A 14,692-nucleotide genomic window follows, 5' to 3' on the forward strand; every position below is an offset into this window, starting at 1 on the left:
GTTTAGATGTGCGCCTACAGAGAGACTTTCTGTTACATTCAGGGGTTATAACCTTCCCTTACTCCGCTCCGAGGGACAAAGCAAAACACATTGGGGGTGTGGCTGGTTAGAACCCAGGCTGAGGTTGCCATATTTCACCGGTTGATGGGATTGTTTAGATGTGCGACTACAGAGAGACTTTCTGTTACATTCAGGGGTTATAACCTTCCCTTACTCCGCTCCGAGGGACAAAGCAAAACACATTGGGGGTGTGGCGGGTTAGAACCCAGGCTGAGGTTGCCATATTTCACCGGTTGATGGGATTGTTTAGATGTGCGCCTACAGAGAGACTTTCTGTTACATTCAGGGGTTATAACCTTCCTTTCTCCGCTCCGAGGGACAAAGCAAAACACATTGGGGGTGTGGCTGGTTAGAACCCAGGCTGAGGTTGCCATATTTCACCGGTTGATGGGATTGTTTAGATGTGCGACTACAGGGAGACTTTCTGTTACATTCAGGGCCTATAACCTTCCCTTACTCTGCTCCAAGGGGTGGAGTGAAAAAAAAACATTGGAGGTGTGGCCTGGTTGGAGCCCAGGCTGAGGTTGCCATATTTCACAGATTGATGGGATTGTTCAGATGTGTGGCTACAGGGAGACTTTCTTTTACATTCAGTAGTTATTACCTTCCCTTACTCTACTCTGAGGGGCGGGGCGAAAAACATTAGGGGTGTGGCCTGGTGGGAACCGAGGCTTAGGTTGCCATATTTCACCGATTGATGGGATTATTCAGATGTGCAGCTACAGGGAGACATTCTGTTACATTCAAGAGTTATAACGTTCCCTTACTATACTCCGAGGGGCAGGGCGAAACACATTGGGGGTGTGGCTGGTTGGAGCCCAGGCTGAGGTTGCCATACCTCACCAGTTGATAGGATTAGTCAGATGTGTGCCTACAGAGAGACTTTCTGTTACATTCAGGGTTTATAACCTTCCCTTACTCCACTCCAAGGGGCAAAGCAAAACACATGGGGGGGTGGTTGGTTAGAACCCAGGCTGAGATTGCCATATTTCACCAGTTGATGGGATTGTTTAGATGTGCAACTACAGGGAGACTTTCTGTTACATTCAGGGTTTATAACCTTCCCTTACTCTATTCAAAATGAATAAGAAAGTTTTGTCTCTAGTTTTAAAGACAGAAACATATTTGACTGATATCTAGCCCGTCTTCTGTTGCCATAACGATTCCTGTAGATCTCAGAAAATGTAACTTTATTTATTTACCGCTAATTCCCCCTGTCATCTTGTCAAGCGAAAATTAATCTCATGTTGCTCAATTTCATCGCCATCCTACTCCATTCCAGGACGCCGGATTCAATTTAGATTTGTGTGGCGAACGGGCGGCCCGGATCTCATTGTACAGAGCTTGTTCTTGCAATTGTTCGGTAATGTTATTTCTTTGGCTTTTTATTCCCTCCGTGGTCCATTCGGACGCTCTACCAGCTCTCCGGCCATTTGCTCCTGAAAGATATTTTCGCCCAACTTTGTGAATAATTGGTCTATTATGAGTTCGGCATCCCATCGCTTATCCATCTTGGTCAGTGTGATCTCATTTAACCTGGCGTCTCTCTCTTTATTCTCTGTCTCCGAAGGTAGCGTTTTACATTTGTCTGTGTCAACCGGCACAGCCGTCCTGCAAACTAATGAAACCGGAGAATACACTTTACTGTAACAGAAGGAGAGGGACAATGTAGAAATATTTTCTCAAAATGTCAGAAAATCGATTGCGGAGGACACAAGCAGCTACATTCCTGAAATTCAGTTTTCTGCTGCTGCAATAACTGAAACTTTGTTTACTAATAGACTTTTCTTTAGCCGGCAACGGCATACTTTGGGGGAAGTAATAATAGTAAAGTTTAAATATTCAAAACAAGTCAAAAAAAAAAAAAAAAGATGAAAAAAAAAAAAAAAAAAAACATGCAGTACATCTCTACAATACACATGCACATCTACCACCATGGTTTGTCTTTTTTAACCCCTCCTGTCAAGCCCCAACATCCCTTTAATCACTTGAGTACCAGTACTAAGACAAGACGTGTGTTATTGGCCAGATTGCTGGGTGCAAATAATGGGAAACAAATATATAGAAATAAATAAAAAATAAAGAGAGAAAGAAGAAAAACAAACTCAGCCATCCTTTTTGAGGATTAATAAAATGACATTAAGCTCTGGAAGGTTTTACCCTCTTCATGACCAGGCCATTTTTTGCTATTTATTACTGCTCTACTTTACTTAGTAATTGTGTGGTCATGCAACAATGTATGCAAATGAAATTTATATATATTATATCATTTTTTTTTCACACAGATAGAGCTTTCTTTTGTTCTCCACTGGGTTTTTAATTTTTTGCAATATCAACAAAAAAAAACCCACATTTAAAAAAATAAATAAATATATATATATATATATATATATATATATATTATATTATATACCTGTATATTATTATTATTTTTAATTGTATATTATATATATATATATATATATATATATATATATATATATATATATATATATATATATATATATATATATATATATATATATATATATATATATATATATATACTTTTTTTTTTTTTTAATGTGGGTCTTTTTTTGTTGATATTGCAAAAAATTTAAAACCCAGTGGAGAACAAAAGAAAGCTCTATTTGTGTGAAAAAAAAATGATATAATATATATAAATTTCATTTGCATACATTGTTGCATGACCACACAATTACTAAGTAAAGTAGAGCAGTAATAAATAGCAAAAAATGGCCTGGTCATGAAGAGGGTAAAACCTTCCAGAGCTTAAGGGGTTAATGTCATTTTATTAATCCTCAAAAAGGATGGCTGAGTTTGTTTTTCTTCTTTCTCTCTTTATTTTTTATTTATTTCTATATATTTGTTTCCCATTATTTGCACCCAGCAATCTGGCCAATAACACACGTCTTGTCTTAGTACTGGTACTCAAGTGATTAAAGGGATGTTGGGGCTTGACAGGAGGGGTTAAAAAAGACAAACCATGGTGGTAGATGTGCATGTGTATTGTAGAGATGTACTGCATGTTTTTTTTTGTTTGTTTTTTGTTTCATCTTTTTTTTTTTTTTTTTGACCTGTTTTGAATATTTAAACTTTACTATTATTACTTCCCCCAAAGTATGCCGTTGCCGGCTAAAGAAAAGTCTATTAGTAAACAAAGTTTCAGTTATTATATATATATATATATATACTAAAATTATTGGGACACCTGCCTTTATACGCACATGAAATTTAATGGCATCCCAGTCTAATGCCTTGAACACACGGTCGGACATTCCGACTACAAAATCTGTCAGATTTTTTCCGATGGATTTTGGCCGAAGCTTGTGTTGCATACACACGGTCGACAAAGTTGTTGGAAAATCTGATCGTTCGGAACGAGTTGATGTTCCTTTCATACGACGGGACTATGTAAGGGCTAGTAGCCAATAGCTTTGGTCTCGTAATTTAATCTGAGCATGCCTGGCACTTTGTCCATCGGAATTTTCTACAAACGATTGGATTTTTTTTGGCGGAAAATTTTAGATCCTGCTCTCAAATTTTTTCCGACAAAAAAAGTTCGATAGAGCCCACAGACAATCAGATTTTCCCACAATATAATCCGATCGGACCTTTTCTGTCGGAATTTCCGACCGTATGTACAAGGCTTTAGTCTGTAGGGATCAATATTGAGTTGGCCCACCCTTTGCACCTATAACAGCTTCAACTCTTCTGGGAAGGCTGTCCACAAGGTTTAGAAGTGTGTCTATGGGAATGTTTGACCATTCTTCCAGAAGTGCATTTGTGAGGTCAGGCACTGATGTGGATGAGAAGGCCTGCCTCGCAGTCTCTGCACTAATTCATCCCAAAAGTGTTCTATCAGGTTGAGGTCAGGACTCTGTGCAGGCCAGTCAAGTTCCTCCACCCAACACTCAAAAGTGGTGGTTGCCTCATTTTTCTTTTTAAGTCTCAGTTCCTTTATTTTCACCCATTGATCCTGCCAGTAACACACTACCTGTGGAGGGACAGCATTGTCTACCTAAGCTGCTCTCCTTATCTGGACTGCAAACATCTCCCCCTCGTCTCATCCTTATTATATATGAGGCTGCGGTGTTCACAGAAAATAAATGTAATAGCTGAGGGCATTTTTTGAGATTTCGACCTCATGCCCACTGGTTATGAAAATGACAATAACGTTAGCTGTAGAAAGCTGTAGTTATAGAATTAGTTTTTTCAGCGTTTTTCAGCGTTTTTTTAGCATTTTTTTAGCTGTAGCATTTTTTACCCTTTTTTTTTGCAAAACTATACTCCCACAAAAGCTTATGGCTCAGAGACAGTAGCCACGTTTTTCAATGTTTTTAAGCTTTTATCAGAGTTAGAGCATTTGTACAGCTGAAAAACTCCTCTTAAAGTGATTGTAAAGTCTTGTTTTTTTTTCCAATAAAAATAACAAACATGTTATACTTACCTGCCCTGCAGTGGCTTTGCACAGAGTAGCCCCGATCAACCTCTTCTCCGGTCCCTTTTCTGTGATCCTGGCCCCTCCCTCTTGTTCAGTGCCCCCGCAGCAAGCAAAAAGGGAAACTAAAGCAGCCACCACACCTAAAGTAAACTGAAACATTTTACATTTTTGTTCATGACTTTAGATGTACTTTAGCTTTTGATGAACTATCTGATTTGTAATTCACCACCATTCAAGCAGAAGACCATTTCTTATACTTAGCTGCTGAATCATAGTTTGTCATTTCACTTAAATATTGATGTGCCGGTTTGGGCAAGCCAAGGGGCATAACATGAGTCATTCATCCTCGCTACCCAGATTCAAATTGATGTGATCTACTACGATTTGCATAACCTGCACATTAAATGCCATTGCGTTTCAAATGTAAATTTTAAAAGCTTCTGATCTAAATCCCAACCACCTCGGCTTGCCCAAAGCAGCAGCAAAATGTGGATTGGGTTAAACCCCAGTACGGTGCTTGTATGAAGTTATATTGCATGCAACAATGTATGATAGATGACAGAATCCATTTAGACAGATTCAGATTGATTGTTCAAAGTTGGATCTTCAGCATACTCAGATGAATGATTTTCAATCAATTCTGATTAGATACCAGCCAATTGGTTTTGTGAGAAATATACACATGCAATCTCTTGGGTGATCAAGGGGGAGTGCAAAAGTGTCACTTTCCATGCATGGTATAGCTCGCTATGGTGACATAAGATGTCATCATCATGACTCTTTTTTTAATGACTTAATGCAACTTGGGTCTGCACTGTTGCTGCAGAATCAGTGATTTTATGAGCTTATCCTATGCATAATATATAAATATATATATATATAAATATATATATAAATATATATATATATATATATATATATATATATATATATATATATATATATATATATATATATATGGTGCGGGGTGTTGTTGGTAGGTGGGACTTTGGGTTTATTAGTCTGTTCACTTCCATGTTGTCGTGTCTTGAGAAAAATGGACTGAACTTTTTGTCTACCTCCTATGCAAGACCCGCGAATGCCTCCAAACCAGTTTTGTACTTATATGGATTTCTTTGCGGATGAGCACCTGGGCATTTTCTTCAAACATAGAGTGTTGTGGCTACCTCTGGAACTATATATACACTATATTGTCAGAACTTTAATGGCATCTCAGTCTTCGTCCGTAGGGTTCATTATTGAGTTGGCCCACCCTTTGCATCTATAACAGCTTCGACTCTTCTGGGAAGGCTGTCCACAAGGATTAGGCGTGTGTCTATGGGAATTTTTAACCATGTTTCCAGAAGTGCATTTGTGAGGTCAGACGCTGAGGTTGGGGACAAGAAGGCCTGGCTTGCAGTCTCTGCACAAATTCATCCCAAAGGTGTTCTTGGGTTGAGGTCAGGACTCTCTGTAGTCCAAGTTCCTCCACCCCAAACTCACTCATGCATGTCTTTATGGACCTTGCTTTGAACACTGGTCCAAATCATTTGGTGGAGGAGGGATTATGGTGTGGGGTTGTTTTCCAGGGGTTGTACTTGGCCTCTTAGTTCCAGTGAAGAGGACTCTAATGGCATCAGAATACCAAAACATTTTGGACAATTCCATGTTACCAATTTTGTGGAAACAATTTGGGGATGGCCCCTTCCTATTCCAACATGACTGCATACCAGTGCACAAAACAAGGTCCATAAAGACATGGATGAGCATGTTTGGGGTGTAGAAACTTGATTGGCCTGTACAGAAGCTGAAGCCTGCTGTTGGCTGACTTCACAGAGCCAGTACAGGCTCGGGCAAGATTGCAACATTAAAGGCAGGTTTACGTCCGCCTACATGCCTGGACCGTTACCCAGTTCAGCCTCTCAATGAGCGACCGAAAGCCTGAGCTGGCCACTCCTGCCCACTCTACAGCCCGGGGAGGGGTGCAGAGAAGACAACAGTGACTGACGGTCACCAGCTCTCTGCTCAGGAAGCTCTGAGAACCAAGTGATTAGAGTGTTAGAGTGTTAGTGTTAGAGTCATCAGGGGACAGATGCAGCATCGAACCTACTAGGTACGGTAAGTATGATTCGGGAAAAAACAAACATACTCTTTTAAGCTCTGGGGGAATGAGTGCAACTTCACTTGAAGTGCACAGTCTATCTGCCACTGTCTTTCCAGCTCAAAAACATACTGCTACAAACTGTTCTTCAATACAAGATACACTTATTGTCTGCATTTTTTTATTTTATTTGCTTCTTTATTCATCACAGCATTAAAGTTATTGCTTCTTCCACCTAAACTCTTGCAGATTATTCAAGGGATCACCACTGTGTGAATGAATATTCATTTCCAGTTTATTTATTGCACGCCATTAGTGGTATTCAAATAAGCATCAGTCATTTTCATTAAATATTTATGCATGAGTCTTTTAATTCTGTGCTGTAAACAGGGAAGAGCCTGAACAGAACAACATTTCAGACGAGGGCAATGGGGGGAAGGCTTTTCCTTTAAACGCTTTGCTTAATAAGTTCTTGTGGGTTTGGGGGCCACACATATGAAAACAGATTCGGCTGTTGCCCATTTTTACCAATCAAACTGCTGATGTACACTAGGGAGGGATATAACTTTGTTTCTGATGGGCAAATATAAGAAGGGCAGAAGGGCATTTCCCAGGGTGGGCTTCCTGATGGGGAAAATTTTCCGCATTTAGCACATTAAAATTTATTTTGGGAAGCGAGCACCTAGTTTTGATAGATACCTGCTCCCACTTCTGCTCGGAATGCCGCACAGAAGCTCAGCCCATCCTCTCTTTGCCCATAGCCTTCTGGGGCATGTCACCAGTCCCAAAAGGCTGCAGGACCTTTTACAATGTGCAGCCCTGCTCGTGAAGACATGCCAGCTCTGGTGACCCGAAGACCGGCAAAGATTGGATGAGGATGGCGCTGGATCCCTGGACAGGTAAGTGTCCTTTTTCAACCACTTGCCGACCGCTGCATGCCGATCTACATCAGCACAATGGCAGCGGTGGGCAAATGGGCATACCTGTACGTCCCCTTTAATTGGCGGGGCTCGCAGGCACCCGTGCGCTCACCGTGTACAGCGTGACCGTGCTTGCGGGACCGGCAGACTCTATGTCCGCTGGTCTCCCGGAGATCGTGTCACGGGGAAGTTCCTATGCAAACAAGGCATTTCCCCGTTCTGCCTTGTGACATGACAGAGATCACTGCTAAACCCGTCCCTGCCAGTGTCATTTACACAGTAATCAGTGCATTTTTATAGCACTGATCGCTGTATAAATGACAATGGGCCCGAAATAGTGTCAAAAGTGTCTGATGTGTCTGCCATAATGTCGCAGTCACGATAAAAATCGCAGATTGCCACCATTACTAATAATAAAATAATAAGACATAAACCAATCAATATACACTTATTGCGATTTTTTGTACCAAAAATATGTAGAAGAAGACATATCAGCCTAAACTGAGGAAAACATTATTTTTTGTTTTTTTCATATACTGTAACTTTGGGGGATATTTATTATAGCAAAAAGTAAAAAATATTGTGTTTTTTTCAAAATTGTCACAATTTTTTTGTTTACAGCACAAAAAAAAAAAAAAACGCAGAGGTGATCAAATACCACCAAAAGAAAGCTCTATTTGTGGGAAAGAACGTCAATTTTGTTTTCAACCACTTGCCGACTGCTGCATGCCGATATGCATCGGCACAATGGCAGCGGTGGGCAAATGGGCATACCTGTACGTCCCCTTTATTTGGCGGGGCTATCAGGCACCCATGAGCTCACCACGTACAGCGTGACCACAGAGGTGATCAAATACCACCAAAAGAAAGCTCTATTTATGGGGAAAAAAGGACGTCAATTTTGTTTGGCTGCAACGTCGCACGACCGCGCAATTGTCCGTTAAAGCAATGCAGTGCTGAATTGCAAAAAGTGCCCTGGTCAGGAAGGGGATAAAATCTTCCAGGGCTGAAGCAGGTAAAAGTCTTTAGCTACAGTATTTGTAGCTGCTGAATCTTATTTATTTATTTCCAGAGAGAACAACCTTTTTAAAATGAACATTTACAGGGGTTGAGTTACTAAAAGCAAATAGACTGTTCACTTTGTAAGGGACATTTCCCCAGAACTTAGTGAATGAGGTGAAGCTCTGATGATTTCCATCATCCAATCATGTGAAATAATTTTTTTTTTTTTTTTTGCACAATTGAATATTCTTTGCAAAAGTGAAATTTCACCACATTCACGGAGCTCTGCAACGTCCCTTGCAAAGTGAACAGCATATTTGACTTTAGTAAATCAACCCCTCTAAATGGTCATTTTAACCTTTTAGCGCTGACAGTGCGCTAATATGTGGCCTCTCTCTGGGTGAACCTTGGTGTAGAGCGGTCGCATATTTGAGTGCAGTATTGAAAAAATAGCCGTGCTGAGAGTGTACATCTTGTGCGCTCCCAGCACAGTTACCAGCAGCTAATGGAAAGCTGCTTGCGATTGGTAGCTTTCCGATCATGTAACTGCTGTAACAGCCAATCACAGCGGTCACTGGACCATAATCCCCGCCTCCTGCCATCTAAAACTCCTTAAAGGCCCAGGAGGGGCTGGCTCCAAAGGGTTAAAATGGTTCTTCACTCTAGAAAAAAAAAGCTGGTCTCCATCAGAAGCCTGTGGGACATAGAAACAGCTGGAGTCCACTTGGTAGGGGGGCATAATGTTGTCACCTGTAACAGGAAGTGCTTGAACAAGGACCTTTATGGCAGGATTACCAGGTAGTATTCTAATAAAAGTTTCAGAATTAAAATATGGTGAAACTTATTATTGAAGTTTGTTAAAGTTTATAATAGGTCTTAGAGATTGGGTTTATGTATACTTAAAGTTAAAACTGAAGAGTGTTAATGATTCTGTCCAATATTTTACAGATAACCGGCTCTGGTGGGCTGATCAAAATCTTGGCCGGATAGGAACATGCATTAAACGGGATGGCGGAAGTGTCTCCATTGTAAGGAACAAAACGGCAGGAGTGGTTCACATGAAGCTTTATGATAAGGAGGCGCAACAAGGTAATTTTTTGTTCTCATGCATCTATGAAAAGTGAATATCTCATTTTTAAGGTTGTTAATAAGAACCCCCTTCAAGAGCTATGGCAGGAGAGGAATTTTCAGTACCTGACATGCTTTCAGGAGTGTCAGATGCCTGCTGCTCCATTGCCACCTCTGGGTTTATCGGCCGTCTACCAGGACGCAGTTGTGAGGTTCCAATGAAAAAAAACATCCATGAGATGCTGGGACTTTGATATGAGTTTATATAAAGTAGTGAGAGGGCAAAACATTTGAAGATCCTACTGACTCAGTTTAGGCTCCTCATGACAGACAAGATGAACCTCCAACGGGTAGCCCAGCAGATTACCAGAAAAACAAAAACAAAAAATGCATGCATGGAAGGAGTGCCAGACCAAAAGATTAGTCCAAATGTATTTATTGGCATTGTTCTAAAAGACATCCAACGTGTTTTAGGGGTCAAAGGTCTTCCCCCTTCATTGGGGCTTCCGTCATTAATGAAAACGTTGAATAGACTAAAAATAAGGCTTTCCTGTGTGAACCGGTGCAGGGAAACTATTTGCTAGATCAGAAGAATTGGCGGCCAGCAGTATCTGCATGAGCATTCAAGATGACGAAGAGTCCTGTTGACCCCCAAAACACTTGGCTGTCTTTCAGCAACTATACCAATAAATTAAATTAGACTATTTTATCTTATGCTGTGGTGCTAATCTCATGTGTGCACAGTTGTGATGTAGTGACTGGAAGATACCCACAAAAACTGTGGGCCACACAGCATGCAAGACCCTTAGAAGGGGGAAGACTTATCAATGGTCATAGCTCTTAAAGACAGCCAGCACCAACCAGAGAGATTTTAATTTAAAAAAAAAAAAATTTTTGCAGGTAACTTTTTTTTAACTTCTAGATAGCAACAGAGTAATAAAAAAAAAAAAAAAACTCCAGAAAGCATTATTTATATCTAAGCTTTCCCCATCACAAATTGCCACTGTAATTTTAGGTAAAAGACACCTTCCTGCGTTATAGAGCTTGTTGATAAAGTCCACTTGGCTAAAATAGGAAACACAGAATAATTTTAAAAATCCAGCATTTCTGTGTGGTTTTTCTTTTGCCTCTGCATGTAATTGTAAGCAGGTGTAAATAATAAAAAAAAATAAAAAATAAATCCTGCATCCCTTGAAGCTCTTCCAATGCTCCTGGGCTGAAGTATGGCAATTTTTGGCCATACTTCTTTAGTGGGTTACAGAAGTGTGCTTATGTGTGCTCTCCTGAGACCCAGAATCAGCCAACAGCGACCTAAAACCCGCTGTCACTGCAAGCTAAAAACCCTGGCCTCACAGAGCCACTTCAGACTCTAGAAGGTTCCTGACGATAATGCTGGGATCCACCCAGATGCCTGATTGACAGCTGGCTCCAGTTCTCAGCGTGTGGCTGAAGGCTGAAGCTGGCTGTGCTGCCCCTTTCCTAACCCGGTGCTCCAGTGAGTGGTGGAGGGGTAGAGTGGAGAGCAGTGACTGCTCCAGACACCGCTCACAGCTCTGAGAAGACCAAGTATTGAGTGATCAGCAGTCATGTGATCGGTCAGGTAAATTCTCAGTCTTGGAGCTGGCAGGATAGAGGTGAGTATGCATGTTTGCTTATTTTTTTTTTTTTGTGACCCCCATACATCTCCTTTAACAACATTCAATTACAGTATATCTTGTGAAGGAATTGTAAATGCTATGTTTTTTGTTTTTTGTTTTTTGACTATTTTTGTTTTGTAAAAGTGGAGTTATCCTTTAATTTGTTCCTATAAAGTTTTTATTTTTTTCCCTGGCCTCCATTCACACATTGCAAACTGTGTTTTTGCTTCTTTAATAATTCCCTATAAACAGTGAATTGTCGAGTGTTGATTAACTTCTCCGGATTCTTTTATTATTCATGATTCCCAGTTTTAGCACCACAAGGAAGCACAATAGATCAATGGATAAGACAGTTCTGGAAAAGCCGCTTGGCAGAGTGTCAATTTGTGACTTCAACTTTTTAAAGACCGTTATCAGTGTGCATGCATCCTGAGATCAAACATGCACTGCGGTTTGCATAATCTATTCCAGTTTAAATACTGGTCTAATAGTTGCAGATATGCCACAGTTTAAATATAGATCACCTTTTTTTTTCCTGGTTTAGTTACAATGATGCTGTTTAATCAGCTTGCCCTACATCCCAGAAGTATATATTCTGGTGAGACTGATAAGCTTCTTGCGTGTTAAACACGTCTAGAACCTTAATATGTCTACAGATGGAATATCACTTGACAGGCTTTTCCCATCTATGAAATGTAGTAAATAGATAGGTGATAAATATTATTTTTTAGAGGCAACCACAGCTGTATTAATGCCTCGTCTTCTGTCTGTGTGTTCCCCTTTTCAAACAGGGACTTTCTGTAGAATATAGAGGGGGGCACCAAGTATGTGGTTGACTGTCCAGTTTATATTGTACTTGTGTAGCACCCTTCTAGTATAGGGTAAGCTGCTAGGCAGATATAGTTAGTTCTTCTGTAATCAGAAGAGCAGGAGTTGATTGCTTGGGTCTCACAGTCTGCTGTTCTTCTACTTGCCACTGTCTTCTGGAGCTTTCTAGAAGTAAAATGGGAAGGAGAGCCGGACAGGCGGCCTGAACATTTATGGGTCTCCAATCAATCCCTGGGGAGGTGTGCTCAGAAGGTGGAGGGAAAGCCCATAAGCATTCTGAGTTCTGTGGTCCAGCCTTCTGGGAGAGACCCCTGTGCTGGGAGCTCTGCTCATGGGGCAGAGAGAGAGACCAGTTAGGGGAAGCCTGAGGATTCCTTTTGGAGAGATTGTGGTCCCAGCTAGGCTTAAAGTGGTTGTAAACTCTCCCCCACAACTTTTTCCCATGTAAATCAGCATAAAAAACCCTAATGAACACTGCTTTTAGATATCTCCTTACTTGCTTAGTATAGTTGTAATCCTTTTTGTTCTTTAGAATGAATATAAAATCACTGAGCATGCCCAGATCTCCCCTGATTTACGGCACACTCTCTATGTGCTTATCTATCTGTTATCAGGACTTCCTACGGCATACCACTGATATCCCAGGAGACTTCATAATCATTTAGAGCTTCCTCCTACATTCCATGTGACCATGTGACATCACATGCAGTGTAAAGCAGGGCATGGGGCAGCATTACTGTAGTCTTATCAGCTGAAGCTGATAGGACTCACACAGGCAAACACTAGATAATCAGCACAAGTAAATACTTTGAAATAAAACAAGTCAGCTATGAACAGGGAAGCAGGGTTGCCATAGAAACATTGGCTTGAGAAGGAGGCTTGGTTAACAGTACAGGAAGTGCTCAATGTAAGGGAAGAATTACACTCCACTGTGGACTCAGAAAACAATACTTAAGATGGCACTGCCTTAGCCATGGAAACAAGTTTTTTAAAGTTTCTTTAAACAGTAAGTAATATGCGATTTGGGCTGGATTACAGTGGTCATAGTTTGATAATTACTTATTATAATGGACTAAATGAAAAGAAGCATCAGAGTGGGAGAATTTACTTCCTCTTTAACTAGGGGGCCTACTGAAGCCCGCTTCGATCAGAGTCTGGATAGGGCTGGGAGAGCAGGTGTGAGGAAGCTCCACTATTCTGGGACTGAGTGAGTACTTGATCTTGCTACACAGCGTAGAAGTGACTGTGGGGTGTTTTACCATACTGTCCAGTGCAGTGCAGCCAGGAGTTGTGCAAGACACCCAGGAGCATGCTGTAATGCCTAAGCATACCCCATGTAGCCAGGAGCTGTGCAATATGGCTAAGAGTTGTACAAGTCAGCCTCAGATGTCTAGACTGAGGACAAGTGTCCTGGAATTCACTGTTCTGTCTACAATCTTGTGTAGCACCCTGGCAGAAGTTAGGCTAAATTTAGTTTTTTGGCTTCACTGTTCTCAGTGTGGAGATAATAATTTTTTTCTAGTCTGAGCGGAGTTTCCCTACAGGCAGCGTTTGATTACTTCTTTCTGTGTCTGGAGAGAGCCTCCAGAAAATAGAATAGGAGGGTCAACTACTGATTTAGAAATATTTATCAAACTCCAACCAATCTTGGGGAAGGAGGATCCCAGAAGGTGGATGTGGAGGTGACTAATGTTTGGGGATGCTTGGGCAGAGTGTTTTTCATCAGCTTGCAGGGTTTCTCTTCTCTTGGGGCTGCTGACCCTCCAAGGCAGCTAGTGCCGAGACAAGAGTTGAAGTTGGGGCCTCAGCTGGTGTTGGACTGAGAGCCTGTAGAAGATTGTTAAAGTGACTTGCCGGAGGGCATTGCTCTGGGAGTCCTAATCTGGATAGGGATATACTTGTTTGTCTCCCTCATGTGAAAGCTGGGTGGCAGACAGCTCCTAGGACATTGTGAGTAAGACCTAGTTTGGGACTTTCAAGTGTGCTTTAGGATTTGCACTAAGACGTTTGCACTCCCATGATTTCTGATATTGTTTTGGAGTATCATAAACCCTGTTCAAGTTTCTCCAAACAAAATCCACAAAAAAGACATCTCCTAAATTGAGCCTGTGCTGTGGGTTAGTGGACCTGTGTTTCTGGCAGAAAGCCTCTGTATTAACAAGGGAGACCTGGGCATATTCTCAGCTGCCCCTCCGAGACAGACTGCTACACTTGTATAAGATGTCATAATAAAGTTTTGTTATTTTGTTTGGATACCTTTTCATAGGAGGCTTGCATTTTATTTTGCTATGTCTGATTTTCAAAACATGGGTTAGGCTCGGTTCACACAGGGGCGACTTGTCCAGGCGACTTAGCCGCCTGACAAGTCGCGCTCCGTTCTGTACAATGGAACCGTTCTAATAGGAGCGACTCAAGTCCCTCCGACTTAGAAAAAAGGTTTCTGTACTACTTCAGGCAACTTGCATTGACTTCTATACAGAAGTCATTTTGCAAGTCGCTGCTGATCGTGTACAGGTCACAGCGCTGCAAGTCATGCCGCCCCTGTGTGAACTGAGCCTTAGTAAGAACTCTCACTTCGCCTAAGTTTAGCCCTCCCCTTAGGGGAGAAAATACATATAGGAAGTTGTACCATGTTCCTATGTGCTTTGTAAAT

The 14,692-nt window shown here is 41.2% G+C and overlaps 1 protein-coding gene across 1 annotated transcript in view; it reads left to right on the forward strand.

Moving 5' to 3' along the window:
- LRP1B (LDL receptor related protein 1B) overlaps positions 1 to 14,692 on the forward strand; it is a 2,110,020-nt gene that overhangs the window by 1,477,202 nt on the left and 618,126 nt on the right. The window contains exon 33 of the mRNA XM_077447755.1: positions 9,455 to 9,595. Within this exon, the coding sequence (XP_077303881.1) occupies positions 9,455 to 9,595 (141 nt within the window). The remainder of the gene's footprint in view (positions 1 to 9,454; positions 9,596 to 14,692) is intronic.

The sequence above is a fragment of the Lithobates pipiens genome, unplaced genomic scaffold (genome assembly GCF_037356315.1).
Source record: "Lithobates pipiens isolate NorthernLeopardFrog02 unplaced genomic scaffold, aLitPip1_a1.2 Scaffold_22, whole genome shotgun sequence".
NCBI lineage: Eukaryota > Metazoa > Chordata > Amphibia > Anura > Ranidae > Lithobates > Lithobates pipiens.